Below are 15,412 nucleotides of genomic sequence, written 5' to 3'. Positions count from 1 at the left end.
ACTGATCCAACATTATCCTTTATTGATGGATCATTTGATTTTACACTTTTACCTGAATGTGGCTCCTTTTTTTGAAAAAACTACCTCATATCCATTATGAACCTGGCTGTCTCTCTGTACACAAACACACACACACACACAACAGGAGTTATAAGGTTAATGGGCATCCAGTCAGTTAGCTAGTTAGTACCTTGGGTTCAATATCGGCACATATGACAAAATAACCAGTTTCTCTCATTACATTTAAAACAGTAGGCTGCGGACAATGTTACGTTTTAGATTTTAAATAGGCTGCATACATTTAAATGGGAGCAACAGGACGGTCAAATGTTGCTGATTTTACTACAGAGCAGGACGGATTGTAGGGTAGCAAATCTGTCTATCACATTTTGGTGATAGACAGATCACCAAAATGTGTTTTCCGACACAGTGCTGAAAACGTGTCGGAAAACACGTTTTCAGCACTGCAGGTTACCTGGTGTAATATTTTTCAGCTAAAAAGAAACATGGCCTGACTCCTACCTAACTATATAAAGAGTAACTGAAGGTTAAAGGCAGCTAACATGTCCTGTTTTAAGCCAGGCACTTACACCTCTGCTCCGCTGCGTCTCAGCCACCATCGCTCTGGCAGCAACGGCGCTAGAGCCAGAGCAGGGGAGAGCTGGAACAAACCAATTTGGGAGGGGGGAGGGGTTATCTATACTTTTGTTGTTAAAATGTTCCATCTCAATTACGTACTGTATGCTTTTTATATTTTTAGTAGTGTGTCCCACAAACAGCAAATATTGTCAAAAAAAGTAAGAAATCTTTGGGGGTGCTTTGATTCATTTTGGGGGTGCTGAAGCACCCTCAAAAATGGGCTAAAATCGCCCCTGGGTAAGACCATTTAAATAAGGAGGTAATAAGTCAGGTTTTAAGTAAGTAAGTTTTAGCGCTTGCGTTACAATATTTCCCAGTTTTACATTATAAGCACGCTTTTACAGGAAAAGAGACATTTGGACTGTGATTATAAAAATAAAGATGTAAAAATGTCCACATTTCCAGGCAGCATAAATATTCTCGGTGGAGAGATCAGCGATCTGTGAGGTGTCCTAAAAAAGTCAAGTCAAACCCTGAAGCAGTGCATCTAAAATGTGCCGGTCACAAAATAGACGTGAGCACCAGAAAAAAATGATGGTGCAGAAAGCCTGGCTAAATTACAAAACACCTTGCCTCTCTTTTGAATTCCAAGCTGTGACGTTGGCGTTTGTAATCTGATCAACTGTCACCATGTGAGTGGAGATAACACCCCTCATACCTGTCACCGTCCAGTGAAAGCTCCAGCGCCAGCCTACCTGGAGACTCGGGACCAAACCATCAGTGCGTCCGGGAGTGCTGTTTTCCTAAACCCACATGAGTGTGAGATCGTGTGAGATACTGGTATTCATAACTTTCTGCCACAATAAGGCATCTTTTGTCTTGCCCTTTTGTGTGTTCAGATTTGTTTAGACAACTGAAACCGAATGGTTGGTGTGAAGGTGCGAAGATATTCTATTTGAAATAGCTTATTTTTGTGGAGGAACCGGAGGTAGAAGGGAGAACTTTTCATACCTCTGATCTTGGAAAAAGGAGTTTGTTCCTTCCAGATTCCTATGATTGGATGAACTGTCAGAGACGCAGTGAGGACCCAAGTGTTTCGACCTCCAGCTGCTCTCAATTCCAGCTAGCATGGTGTGGGCATCCTCATTATTTTCCAGATTCCTTGGACACATCAGACTCTTTGCACTCCTCTGAATAAAGGGAGCTTCACTTTTAAAGCAGTTGTGTGATTCATGGTTTTAGGTCATTTGTGAGTTACTTTTAGCTTTTTGTGTCCTGATGGGGTTGATCTTTCTGCCAGCACGCTGTGTACACACCATTAATCAGAGGCTTGGACCACATGGACATGATGAACCACAGGAAAACATTAGCATAGGTAGATATGGCGATTCCAGAGATGCTGAAGAGTTATGCTACAATGCTGATGTATGGAAACATGGATTAGGTTCAGAAGGATATTGTGGGTCATGATTTTGAAAGACAAACTTTAAAGTGTAAGACAACACTGGCAGTGACATCCTTAACCGAGCAATAATTTTTGATGTATGTCTTCATCAGATTTGAGTTTTAGGCCTCTACATCATCACGGGGATGTCTTCATCCTAACCCCCTTAAATGATTTCGTTTGTATAAACAAATTGTGAGCAATACATTGGACAAAATGCTGAATGTAGCAAAAATGGAAAAAATCTTTTGATTTTTTTTTTTGCATGATCATCGTCATCATCATCAGGTTTGGTCCAAGTCCATCTTTTCAGAACATGTTCAGCTGCTGCTGCTGTGACTCATTTATGCAGAAAGTGTAAACAGGTTAAAACCACTGTCTTTCCCTAAGGCTAACTCGGTTTAGAGTCTGAAGTTTCCCAGGAAGTCAAAGAGAAAGTAAAAAAAGGAATTATAACTGCACCATATGCCTCCAACCTCCCAACAGATACTGTAGGTCTGTTACTCAGGTCCGTTATTTCTCGCTGCAGCTGGCGCATGAATTGAATCTGATTAAAAAGCATTGTCTTTCAGAACACCTTATAATAAAAGATGCTGTTAAACTGGAAGAATAAAAGACAAAACACACATGTGAGCTTTGTAAGCTTTGTAGAGTTGGACATGAATGTGGGCTGCAGGTAGTGATTGTTGGTTTTATATGTTTAACTTTTTGATCAGGTCTGTAAAAGGTTATGGGTGTAGCAGTTTAATGACTCATGCCTCCACGGATAAGTGCTCTCAGTCTCTGAGCCACCCACCATCACCTACCAGGTCATACAACTGTAGACTCCTCCACACATCGTTGCAATGACTGAAGGCGATTATTGGGACAACTCTGCGCTGCTGATATTCAGCCTCAGAGAAATGATTAGGGGGCATTTGGGCTGCCAACTCTCTGAAAAAGCTTGTTGGCCTGAAACAATCCAGCGTTTTACTGGTTTTACGTTTTGTCAAGACAAGTTAGGACAAGAGTGAGACGCCTCTTCGCAGCCTCCCCTCGGCTGTTGTGTCAATATGCTTTCTCTGTTGTACTCTTTGTGCTCGAGCTTCAGGGAAGTGATTGGTCTATTTACAAAATAGCTTGGAGTGTACATTTCATGTCTTGTCGTGTGATACAGGCAGCTGTTGCCTCTCCCTAAAGGCTTTTCTTACATGACTTTTATTCTTCTCTTTTCTGTCTTTTTTACAGATGTGAAAATGTTCAAAAAGGGGATTATGATGGCAGCTTCAGGAGCAATCCTTCTTGTTTTTGCCTCAGTCCTCACATGTGTGACAAGATGTGAAGGTAGTTATAGACTGGGAAAAGGCAGTTCTCCTCTGCTGTTTACACACCACCTCTACAACGCTGCCATCAACGAGAACTCAGCCCCGCGGATGTACGTTGAGACACAGGTGAAGATGGGCATTGAAGTGACAGATCCGCTGTGGGACATCAAGTACAACATCGTCTCAGGTGACGATGACAGCTTCTTCAAAGCAGAGGCAGTCAAAGTCGGAAATTTCTGCTTTCTCAGGATCAAGACGCGCAGCAGCAACTCGGCTCTCCTCAACAGGGAGGTCCGAGACTCGTACACTCTAACTGTGGAGGCAAAAGAAAGCACTTTTGGCTTCGAGGCAATGACGAAGGTCTTCGTCCAGGTGCTTGACACCAACGACTTAAAGCCTCTCTTCTACCCGGCATCGTACAATGTGGCCATCAGGGAGGACGCTCCTCTAAAGTCAAGTGTCACCAAAGTCAGCGCTACAGACGCCGACATTGGGAGCAATGCTGAGTTTTATTATTCGTTCACCAGCAGAGCTCATCCGTTTGTTGTTGACCCTTTCACAGGCACGGTGAGCCTCATCAAGAGGCTCAATCACACTCGCGCACAGCGCTACGACCTCACCGTATTAGCAGAGGACAGGACAAAAAAGATATCCGGTGTTCAGAAATTTGGGAATGTCGCCAGGGTCACTGTAAACATACAAAAGATGACCATGGCATCTCCAGTTATCACACCGCCCCCTGAAGCTACAGTGTCTGCAGATGGAAAAATAGATATCAATGTCCATGTGGAGGAAGGAGTTAAGCCAGTGGAATCCCTCAATATCATTGGAGGGGATCCCCACAAGTGGTTTGAGGTAATCCCCTCAGGTGTGCAGGGCAGTGACTTCCAAGTGATCTCTACAAAGAGGATTATCTGGTCTCAGGCTCGTTTTGGGTTGAATCTTTCGCTGCAAGCTAAAGACAGGAGCTTGCCAAGTTTCCTCTCTCCAATCACACAAATCCACATTCCAGCCTATCATTACAGCCCACTGGCATTTTTGGAGGACACCTACATTGTGACTCTGAGTGAGTTTTCACCCCCACAGACTCATGTACTTAAGGTTTCTGTCACCTCAGTTCCCTTTAACGTTACCTTTAGTATCAAGAACAATCCAGACACCTCTAACTTTAAGATCAATCCTAAAACTGGGATTATCATAACTACAGGGAAATTTGATTATGAGAGGAAAGATCGATATGAGTTTGATGTAATGGCCAATCACGGTGAAGCTGAAACTCACATCGTGGTGGAGATAACGGATGAAAACGACAACAGCCCAGAGTTCACACAGACATCCTATCAGGCCACGCTGGATGAAAACAGCCCTGTTGGCAGCAGCGTGTTGAAAGTAGCAGCTTCAGACAAAGACAAAGGCAAAAACGGCTTTGTGACTTACGCGATTGCAAATTCAGGCCCTTTGCCTTTTACAATAGATCCATTCACGGGCATCATCTCTACCTCCGAACACTTGGACTACGAACTGATGAAACGGCGGTATCACCTGAGAGTTTGGGCGTCGGACAGCGGCGGCCCCTTCAGTCAGGTCAGCGAAAGCCCTGTGACAATAACTCTGAACAACATCAACGATAACATCCCTCTGTTCGAGCAGGTGGGCTGCAATGTTACTGTACCTCTGGATTTACCTGTGGGACACGAAGTCGCAAAGCTGTCAGCTATTGATTTAGATGAGCTGCAGCAGCTGAGGTATGTCATCGAGTCAGGGAACGAGCTCCAAGTGTTCGGGATCAACTCTGTGACTGGAGTCATTGCCCTGAAACAACCTATCCCTCTGCTGCAGGGTTCATTCACTCTGAGAGTTGTAGCCACCGATGGGAAGCATCACTCTGAAGCATCAGTTGTCAGGATAACCATTACTAACCGAGGTGAAGATCGAACGCTGCACTGCAAGGAAACTGGCATTGCCAAACAGGTCACAGATAAACTAATCAAGTCAATCAAACCCATTTTAATCAATCAGGAGGAGGACACATTCTCAGATATCCACATCACCAATCGACATTCTCCCAAGTTTGATACAAGCATTCCCAGTTCGATTGATCTCGTCGAGAACCATCCATTAAATTCAACCATTGTTCAGTTCAAAGCAACAGACAACGACTCTGGGTTTAATAGTAAGCTTGTGTACGCCATCTCGAGTGGGAATGAAGATGGCTGTTTCTCCATTGATACGTTCTCTGGTGATCTTCGGCTAGTTTGTCCACTTGACAGAGAGAGAAAGGGGTTCTACATTTTGAACATCACTGTTTATGACTTGGGAATACCGCAAACTTCTGCGTGGAAATTCATTGCCGTTAACATCATGGATGTCAATGACAATCCTCCTGTTTTCGATCAGCCCAGGTACGTGATCCACGTGCCTGAAAACAAAGAGGTGAATTCGGTTATTTTTACATGTCGCACAGCAGACCTGGACTCAGATATGAGTGGTAAAGTCCAGTATTCCCTCCTGACAATGACCGACATGTTCAGGATGGATGAATTCACCGGAGAGCTGATTGTGACGGGTAGACTGGATCGAGAAAGCTCACCCAAGCATGATCTCCTGATTGAAGCAAGAGACCAGGCTACAGTCGGCCCTCAGCTGTTCTCCACTGTCAACCTGGTGGTGATTTTGCAGGATATAAATGACAACCCACCCAAATTTGTGCCCAAAGTGCATAAAATAAAAGTTCCAGAAGATGTTCCTGTGGGCACGCTGCTTGTCTGGGTGGACAGCATTGACTTGGATCTGGGCAGTGGAGGCCTTGTCACCTATAACCTCAAAAACACAGAGAGCGGGATCTTCCATCTCGACTCCTCCACCGGCGCCCTCACCCTCGAGAGAGAGCTGGACTTTGAGAGGCGGCCATCTTACAATCTCACAGTCTGGGCAGTCGACCACGGCCTCCCTCGCTCCTTGTCATCGTCATGCTTCGTGGAGATCGAGGTTCTGGATGTCAATGAGAACCTCCACCGGCCGGTGTTCTCAGAGTTTGTCTATGAAGCTCTGGTAAAGGAGGACTCAGCTGTAGGGACATCTGTGGTAACTCTCACGGCTTCAGACAAAGACCTGGGCAGAGACGGGGTTGTCAGGTACCACATCCATGATGGCTCTGGCTTAGGAGTGTTCACCATTGATGAGGAAGCAGGTAACTAACACTTGTTGATTCAATTTTTGTTGTTGTGATGTTTTTATCTAAAAAGTAGAAAAGCAATGTTAGCAATTTTTAGTCAGATGTGAAGCCTGATCTCGCTCTCATAGTTTAGCTTAGCAGAAAGACTGGGAAAAGGCCTTTGTCCTCTCCAAAGGTTGCACCATTAAATCTCACCTGGTAACACACTAGGTTTCCATATAGAAACAAAGTTTAGGAGCTAAGAACCAATCTGACTGAAAGCCAAAGCTAACCACCTGCTAAATAAGGCACTGTTTAGCAGAGTGTGTCTTCAGAGAAGGGTAAAGATTATAGACTAGTTCCCAGTAGAAAGGTCAAAGGTCAGAACTGTTGTGCTCTGTAAACAGTAATTAGCACTGCAGCATAAATTAAACGGCACAAGTGTTGCATGGTAACATTTGTCTTTTCCACCTCTCTGACACGCCTCATGCTGCATTGAACTTTACAGCTGTATGCTCATGTGCTCACTCTGATAGAACGGGACGTGTACTTGCTTGAAGAAGCAGTTCTTCGTCTGGGGTTGTTAAAGTAGTTTGTATATTTTTCCATCAGCATATCCTTTGCAGAGGATACCCTGCGACCTTGCAGCGTATCACAATGTATTCCATTGGCCTGCTGCTGTACTTAAGACTCAAATAAAATCAGACTGAATGGCGTTCACTGTGACAAAAGAGTTATGCTGAAATATGTCTTTGTCTCCACGTTGCTGCTTCATTATCTCTCACTTGGGGCATCAACATTTAAACAGCCTCTTCAGACCACTGTGCAGAGGAGTACATTTCCATTGTGTTCAGGCCTCTGTGCGGGCCTCTTTTCTAGCGTATTAAGCTAAAACAAATATGTCACACATTTTGCTGAGCAGGGAATAACTTAAAATTTCACAACCCACGTCTGGGCTCCTTTCCAGATTTTTTTTTGAATGCAAAGAGACACCTTAAGCTCAGTGACGGCGCAAGTGGCTGCTAGTTCCTCCCGGGCTGTACAGTGATTAAGCATGAACAGATTAGATGGATAAGTGATTCATTCCTGAGGCAGGGCAGCATGTTTGAAACATGTGAATACCAGTGTAGACAACAATGATTTAACTGTACCGTTGGTGTGTTTAGGTGTGATTCGTATGACAGAGATGCTGGACCGCGAGACAGCGCCTCATTACTGGCTCTCCGTCTACGCCACCGATCTGGGGACTGAGCCTCTGATCACCTGGACTCACGTCTTCATCGAGGTCCTGGACATTAATGACAATGCTCCCGAACTTTCCCAGCCGATGTATTTTGCATCTGTCCCAGAGAACGTGGACACGGTCGAATCCGTCATCAAGGTGTCGGCCACAGATGTGGACACGTCCTCTGAGGGGAAGCTTTCCTTCCAGATGCTGGAATCTCACCGATTGCACTTTGACATCGATCCTAACACAGGTGAATACTCTTCAATGAAAAATATAATCAAAGGAGACCTTGATGAATTTCAACATGTCACAGAAAGTTTTCCTGGCTCAGAAAGGTAAAACAAGGTGATATCATGTGAGTTATCTCAGTCGCAAACTGAGGCACAACATTTTAACACCAAGTTTTGAATGGCAAGCTAACCTGGAGAATTTCTTATCCATCCAGACCTTTTCTTTAACTTGTCCAATTCAAGGCTGCAGCGTCACAGGGCGAGCGGCAGAATACACTCTGGACACTTTGCTAGTCTGTCCCACAGAGAGACACACACACACCCTCTCACAGTCACATTCACACCTACAGTCAATTTAACCTCAACAGTTTATTTAACGTCAGGGGTGTCCAACTTGAGAGCTACTGTCCTGCAGCTTTTAGATGCATTCCTACTCCACCACTGCTGAATAAAATGGTTGGATTACCTCTTCAGTATGCCATCAATTTTGGCAAAGGCCTGATAACGAGCCATTCATGTGATTCAGGTGTGTCGGAACAAAGACTGGAGTTGGACACCCCTGGTGTATGTCTTTGGACTGTGAGAGGAAGCGTGAGTACATGGAGAAAGGCCAAACTGCCCCCAGCTGTACAAAGAGTGTTTAACCTTAATTATGAGTACTCACCAATAAAAACATGGTCAGTACTCTGAACTCTGTCCTTAAAGTTCCTAAACCTTCATAAGATTGAAAAATAATTTCCAGACCTAGCACTTATTCCATCCAACAGGTAGACATTGTGTTTTTAATTGCAGCTATAATTATTTTGTTATTGAATTTATTATTAGAATATAGTACAAAAGAGCTTGCAATTTTCCAGTTTTCCAGCTTTGGCTCACGTCTCCTCCCTCCCACTTAAACATTTCTCACCCCTGAATCATGGTATTGAAGCATTCAGTGAGCAGCATATGTGCAGGCAAAAATACAGGAACTCTGGGATGTAATTGGATCAAGTTGCTCAGCGTCATTCTGGCATTTCACGAGCAGCTCGAGCAGAAAAAGAGACTTCATGCTCTCATTGCAATTGATTTACATCTTGATTCAAACTCCCTTTGTGTGTGCAGGACATCTGGCAGGCCTCTGTTGCAGAGTGTTTTGGTATATCTGTACGTGTTACATTTTGATTCATGGGTGAAAAGCTAACAAGCATATGCATGCTTGCAAATGCAGTGTTGCAAGCATGAGTGCAGTATGTGCTGCGGAAGCTAGGTCTGCCTATACCTATACAACAGGGAGCTCCCTGAGAGTCACTCACAGAGTCAGTCACGTGCGACCTGAAATAAAAACTGAGTTAGCATGACTGGAACAATGAGGCAGCCTAAACATCTCTGCCTTCCTCGCTGACAGTTGAAGCTGAATCACCTGGCGAGGACTTTGAAGTTAAAGCTATTGAGTGCAGCATTAGCTGTGATGCTACCAGCCCTGTCCTCGTCCTCTAACATGCTATTTGTCCACGCCCCGAAGACAGTGTACCGAGGGATTACAGAGATGTTGCTCAGAGACGGGGCAAAGGTTTGCTGCCAGCTGGAGTGTGTCACATTCAAACAAGTATTTTTCTATAAATGCAGGTGTATTTGGTATCCATTTACTCATGCATAGAAGCACAGGATGAATAGTGTTTTGCTGAAAAGGGGTTATTAAATCTCTGTGAACCTTTTTGTATTCTGAGGCTGCAGGCTGAGGACAGCTGACTGACACTGACCCAAATTCTTGCAGAACTGACCGAAGTTTTATTTTTTTTATCCCTGTGCTGCAAACTAAAAAAAATTAAAGTAAAAAAACTCCTAAAACCTGAAGTTCCTCTAACATCTAGCAGAGGCTCCAGCAGTGATAATAAACGTGCAAAAATAAACGTGCATTATTAGGGCTGTGGTCTCTTTGACTGACAGGTGGCTGGTGACCAGTGTTGCCAACTCCTCAGTAAGGAAAATCGCTATTGGCTGTCCTAAAAGTCGCTAGAAGTTGCCAAATGACGTCATCGCCTAATTTGCATAATTGGTCATGCTAATGTAATTGTAACCTACGCTGTTTTAGAGAGAAATAACATCGTGGAAGAGACAAAGTGAGTAAAAAACGTCCTAAATGCAGTTAGAATTTATTTAGAACTACAAATTAAATTTCTTTTAGCAATTATTGTTTTTTAATGTCACAATTCCAACCCTGCTCCTTTTTCCGGGTCCTGGACCGGCAAAAGTGACCTGAAATAGGCACTCTGGTGGAGTTACTGTGTGTGTGAGAGTGTGTGTTTATAAGTAGTTTTAAACATTGTGATCCACAAAACAGCATAAGAGTAAAAGAAGAACAGACTGCGCTACAGTCAGTGCGGGAGCAGCGGCTTCGCTCATGCGCGATTCATTTGCCGTTTGGACACACAGGTGTGAACGTCTCCTGCTCTGATAGCAGCTGGGGAGGACTATCCTCCGCCTGTGAGCGCTTTGGCACGGGTGAGGTGCTCACGGCAACACCGCTGCTTGTTGAGAGTAAGAGCGATACGCGTTTTCATGTCAAAAAGTCGTCATAAATAAGTCTCCAATACCACCAGAAAAAGTTGCCAGATTTGTCGCTAGTCGCTTTTTAGAAAAAAAGTCGCTAAGGTGGTCTGAAAACTCGCTAAATATAGCGACAAAGTCGCTAAGTTGGCAACACTGCTGGTGACACAAGTGGCTGTAGCTGCTAGCTGCCTGCTAGGCTTCTCCTCAGCTAGCTGGAGTTCCTGAACTGGACCTGTGGACTAGGGCTGGGTATCGTCACTGATTTCTAGAATCGATTCAATTCCGATTCACAAGGTCCCGAATTGATCCACGATTCGATTTAATTCGATTCGATTCAATTCGATTTGAATCTGGGAAATTTTGACAGTCAGAAATATTATAATTCAGATCAGTACATTTACATATTTTTGTATCTATAAAAAGGAAGCTGACACACGCAATACTTTATCAAAAGTGTGTGCATCACAGAAACACAGAAAAACATGAAGGTGATTTTCCTGGCCGGGGATTTTATAAAAATATTCTGCAGTACATCAAAAACGAAAGAAAACCATTAATCAATAAATGAACATTACCTCTGAAGTTACAGCGGTTTTATTAGAGACACGGCTAAGTGTTTTGCATTTTGCATAATTTTAAAAAGTTTAAATTTGTTCAGTATTGAACGGCAGAAATTAGGTTTTCTTTTTGGAAGTATATAAAACGAAAAGAAAAAAAAACGTCGGCCGACAGCGCTGTAAACAATGGCAGACTTGTGCGTAACAAGCAAGCGAATAATGAAGAAAAACTGTTCTTGAAGTACAGAGAGAGAGAGAGCTGTGCATCGTGGTCGAAGCAAAACAGTAAAAGTAAGAGTGAATACATAACGATGTTTATGTGAAGCGTAGTTTGGATCTTCTTTTGCTGCTGGTTCGGTCAATATTGTTTGGAGAGACATCAAACTAACAGCTTTAGAATCAGCGCATAAAGGGCGTGAACACAAAGCGTGGACCCGCCGACAGATCAGAATCAGCAAGCTGTCGGCTTTCAGCCCCGACTGTGAGAAAGGCGACATCTGACTGATTCTGATCTGCGGGTTGCACTGTGTGTTTAAGTCTTTGTGCAGAATCCGTGTTCCTGCTCTCATTTACTGTCTTAGCTGTTTGGTGGTTGTTGAAATTTTGTGAGGTTTCACCTGAGATTCTGGCATTTCGGGCAAAATAAATTTATATTAAAAAATCGATTCAGGATTTTAATGAATCGATTTCACGTTATCCAAGCCAGAATCGATTTTAATCGATAAATCGATTATAAAAACCCACCCCTACTGTGGACCACATTTGTGCTGTTGGAGCTCTTGCTAATAGTTTTTACATTAAATTGCAGCTTCCACAGGTCCAGTAAACATCAGAACAAATGCTAAACAGGCTTTTTGACTTCGAGGTCTGCAACTGGTTTTTGTGGTTCACTGAAGTCCAAATCAACAGGAAACCTAGTTGCCAGTTTGTGGCCTCTAGAGCTCTGACCTCAGCTTCTCTCAGCTCATACGGGATGAACTGGACTCGAACTGGGACCTCATCTTCTGCCTTCAGTGCTCACTAACATTCCTGGAGCCATGTCGGAGCACAGGCTGTCATAGCTTAAATCAAACAGACTTTTAGGATGTGCTGACATCCTCTCTGACTTTTACTTGTAGACAGCAAACTGAGCTGTCCTTAAAATCCTTTGACAACAAAGAATCAAAGAAATATCGTGTACTAGCTTATATAGATTAGAAAAACGGCGTAAGCAGAGGGAGATCATGTTACCTGGAACCTGTTCCTCTTTGGAACATGACCCACCTTGTCTTACTGTTAACAAATGAACCTCTTATTAGTAATATGAGGGTGAAACCACTCGTGCCTTGACAAGATGAAAGTGACTCATGACCACAGCGCTGTGTCCGTTTCAGGCGAGAAGAATCGAGGAAGCTTCGTGCTTTAATGCAGAAATGCACATGAAACATTGTCGTGTGTGTTTTGAGAAAAAGCATCTCGTTGTGGAACACTTCATTATGTGTTTGTTTGTTGACAAGGCCAGGCAAGTCAGGAATGTGCCCACTTCATTAGCATTTTGCAACAGCAAATTCCTCAAATGGCTGCAGGCTGTTGATGATTCAAAAAGTGATATGATGCGATTGTGTATTTTATATTCCTGATATACACAAAGCACTCACTAAGATGTATGATATTTTTCTTACTATTAACAAATTTACATGAAAAAGAGTCCAAAACCTGAGACCAACTTTTATATGAAATCTGTCTCGGGTAGCACATTCTCAGTCTCAGAGCCTGAGACTGAATTGTTACGTCTATCGAGTCGGGAATGATACACGGTGTAAAGGAAGGATGCAGCCAAAAGCCCAGCTTTGAAGCCTTAATGTGTTTTGGCCGTTGCCATGTTGGCTTTTTGGAGGCAGGAGTGACTGTATGTGGATGAGAGGTTGGAGTGCCAAGGCTCCACCGACCTTGTTATCAAGCTGAATCCACAGACTCAGTGGGAATATCACACTGACACAGATACCTGCTAATTACCCCTCAGTAGCATACAAACAAAAATTCTCAAACTTTTTTCTCATTGGCATTTCTGAAATAGTTCTCAGAAATTTGCGATGTCTGAATTAAAAAGCAAGTGAAACTAGTCCACATTCAAAAAAGAAGAGACGTAAAAATGTGATGTGAATCCTGCGAAAAAGGAATGAGCGGCCCCTGACGCAGAAGCAGCTGTTTGTCCTCGTGTGGTTTTGACAGGCGTCCTGGATGGCTGAGTGAAAACAGGCGGTGTGGAGGGACGAGGCTTTAGCCGTGATTCCCACGTCTGCACTAATGACAGGAACACACTTTCTAACGTTCCCACCTGTCCCTCCCAGCAGGGCTTGTTTGCTCTGTCATAAAAGGACTCGATGACGCTCAGTGGGGCCTCTTTTGCAGCACTTACGACCCCCTCCTCTGTCTGCAGCTCCCACACCTCTTTTGGTTGGAGACACAGAGACTTGTATTTTCCCAGCCTGTTGCTGTGTGTCTAGGACGCTTCTCCCAGCAGCTGCAGACACTTAAACACGCTGATTCAGCAAACTGTCAGCCGCGGTTTCCCTCGCGGTGTCTGATAATCACCTGTCACACAGTTCAGAGGCTGACTGAGCTCAGGCGGATGCGGCGGAAGCATCTGATTGGCTGTGAGTGACCCCTCCTCTCAGTGATGAGTCAGTGTTGTGCTCTGAGTGTAAGGTGACCCAAATTGCTAATTTCCAACTGTAGAGCGGCTTTGGATGACAAAATAGTGGTTTTGTCTTTCAACAGTAAATTCCACTGGTCCTGTAATGTGACACAGGTGCTTCCCGTATCTCCCAGCCATGCTGAAGGTGATGCCCTCCCCTTATGAGCAGCCCCTCTATGCTTCTGTCTCCTGTTGGTTATTTTGAGTTTATGGGCCTCCAGTTTTTTCCTGTTCTGTCAGCATCAGTACCGACAGCTCCAGTTTCTGTGAGAAAGCGATCGAGTCTGGACGCCCCAGCCTTTGCCTGGTGGCAGCGGGATGGGCTCCAGCCCCCGCCCCCACGACATTGAAGTGGAGAGCGGAAGGAAATGGAGGTTTTTTAATGTCTTCTGAAAGTTTATTCTTGATATTAAACAATGCAACAAAAATGGATGCTGTTTTTTTTTTTTTTAGACAAACAGAAGAAAGTCCTGACCTCCATGTAGGAGGCGACCTTTGCAAAGCTCCTCGATGCGATCTCTGTCGTGTTGAAGGCGGCTTGTTCTCTGCTTCAGAAGTTTATCACGCGATCCATCGCTCGCTCTGTCCCTGTTTGATATCTGTATCAGTCTTTATTCAGGTTGACTTCACCTCAGCACTGCATCACACCGCCATCATCATCATCATCTTTTTTTTAGCTGTTTGTTGTAATTTTTTATAGCGACATAAACAAACATTGAGTGACCCTCAAAAACAAAAACAACAGAAAAAACATCAAGAGCTGTAAAATACAATGTGTTTTCTTCTGTTACTACTCAGGGACACCCGCCTCCATTCCCAACCGCCACAACACACACACACACACAAAAACTCCCAACTCTGTTTGTTTATGTGTAACCTGCACTCTCACTTCCTGCTAACAGCACCTGTGTTTGGTGTGTGTGTTTGTGTTTGCAGGTGTTATCAGCACTGTCTCAGCTTTGGATCGAGAGGATAAACCGGAGCACAGTATTGAGGTGAGACTCTGATAAACAACATTTTCTCTTCCCGTCAGATCGATGCAGAAACAGGAACACAAATCCGGCTCTGCTGTGAATCGCCGACGTTCCCATAAATCCAGAATACACAGCAGTGCTCGCTGCTTTACTGACACGGGTAACGAGCACCAAACGTGACGTCAGTGTGGAAGCTGCTCTTATTTTAATGCTATAATTTTAGTGATCGTTCAGTCGATCGCTGACCTGTGAGTCAGGAAATAGCACAACCCCCCACACATAACGATTTTTTCGAGGAAGTTTTCAGACGAACAAATAAAAGTGAAAAAGGTTTTTTTGCCTCGTCCGAATGTGTTGTGATCATTATTATTTATTTATTTCCAATTTTTTTTAAAGGCCAATAGTTCATCTTTTAGTGTGTCTCTGTTGGTTTGTGTTGTTGGCTCATGTTAAATATTTAAGATATATATGGTTAAAAAAAAAAATGCATGGCATAAATGAACCGTGTAACTAAGAGTGCATGAGGCTGAGAGCATGAAAACTGGAATTCTTCCTCAGGGAAACAAGCTTTACTTCAGTTGGAAGCTCCACTTTAAAACTTCCACAGAAATGGGAATCAGTGCACAGTCATTACATTTAATTATGTTGTTGTTATGTGGACAATCGGAGGTGTATAATGAGATAAAAGCAGAAAGAAAAGGCATGTGACTGGTAACATTTAGATGCTGGTTCAGAT

At 43.8% G+C, this 15,412-nt stretch overlaps 1 protein-coding gene across 1 annotated transcript in view; it reads left to right on the top strand.

Moving 5' to 3' along the window:
* The window catches only part of fat2 (FAT atypical cadherin 2), a 92,111-nt gene that overhangs the window by 12,099 nt on the left and 64,600 nt on the right, over nt 1–15,412 (top strand). Inside the window, exons 2-4 of the mRNA XM_005943792.3 lie at nt 3,251–6,517; nt 7,648–7,959; nt 14,639–14,697. Coding sequence (XP_005943854.1) covers nt 3,259–6,517; nt 7,648–7,959; nt 14,639–14,697 — 3,630 coding nt within the window. The 5' untranslated portion in view covers nt 3,251–3,258. The remainder of the gene's footprint in view (nt 1–3,250; nt 6,518–7,647; nt 7,960–14,638; nt 14,698–15,412) is intronic.

Source organism: Haplochromis burtoni, unplaced genomic scaffold, assembly GCF_018398535.1.
Source record: "Haplochromis burtoni strain Fernald_Lab_line unplaced genomic scaffold, NCSU_Asbu1 Contig_361, whole genome shotgun sequence".
Taxonomy (NCBI): domain Eukaryota; kingdom Metazoa; phylum Chordata; class Actinopteri; order Cichliformes; family Cichlidae; genus Haplochromis; species Haplochromis burtoni.
The sequence above is the reverse complement of the archived record's forward strand: the minus strand, read 5'-3'. Positions and strand labels throughout refer to the sequence as shown.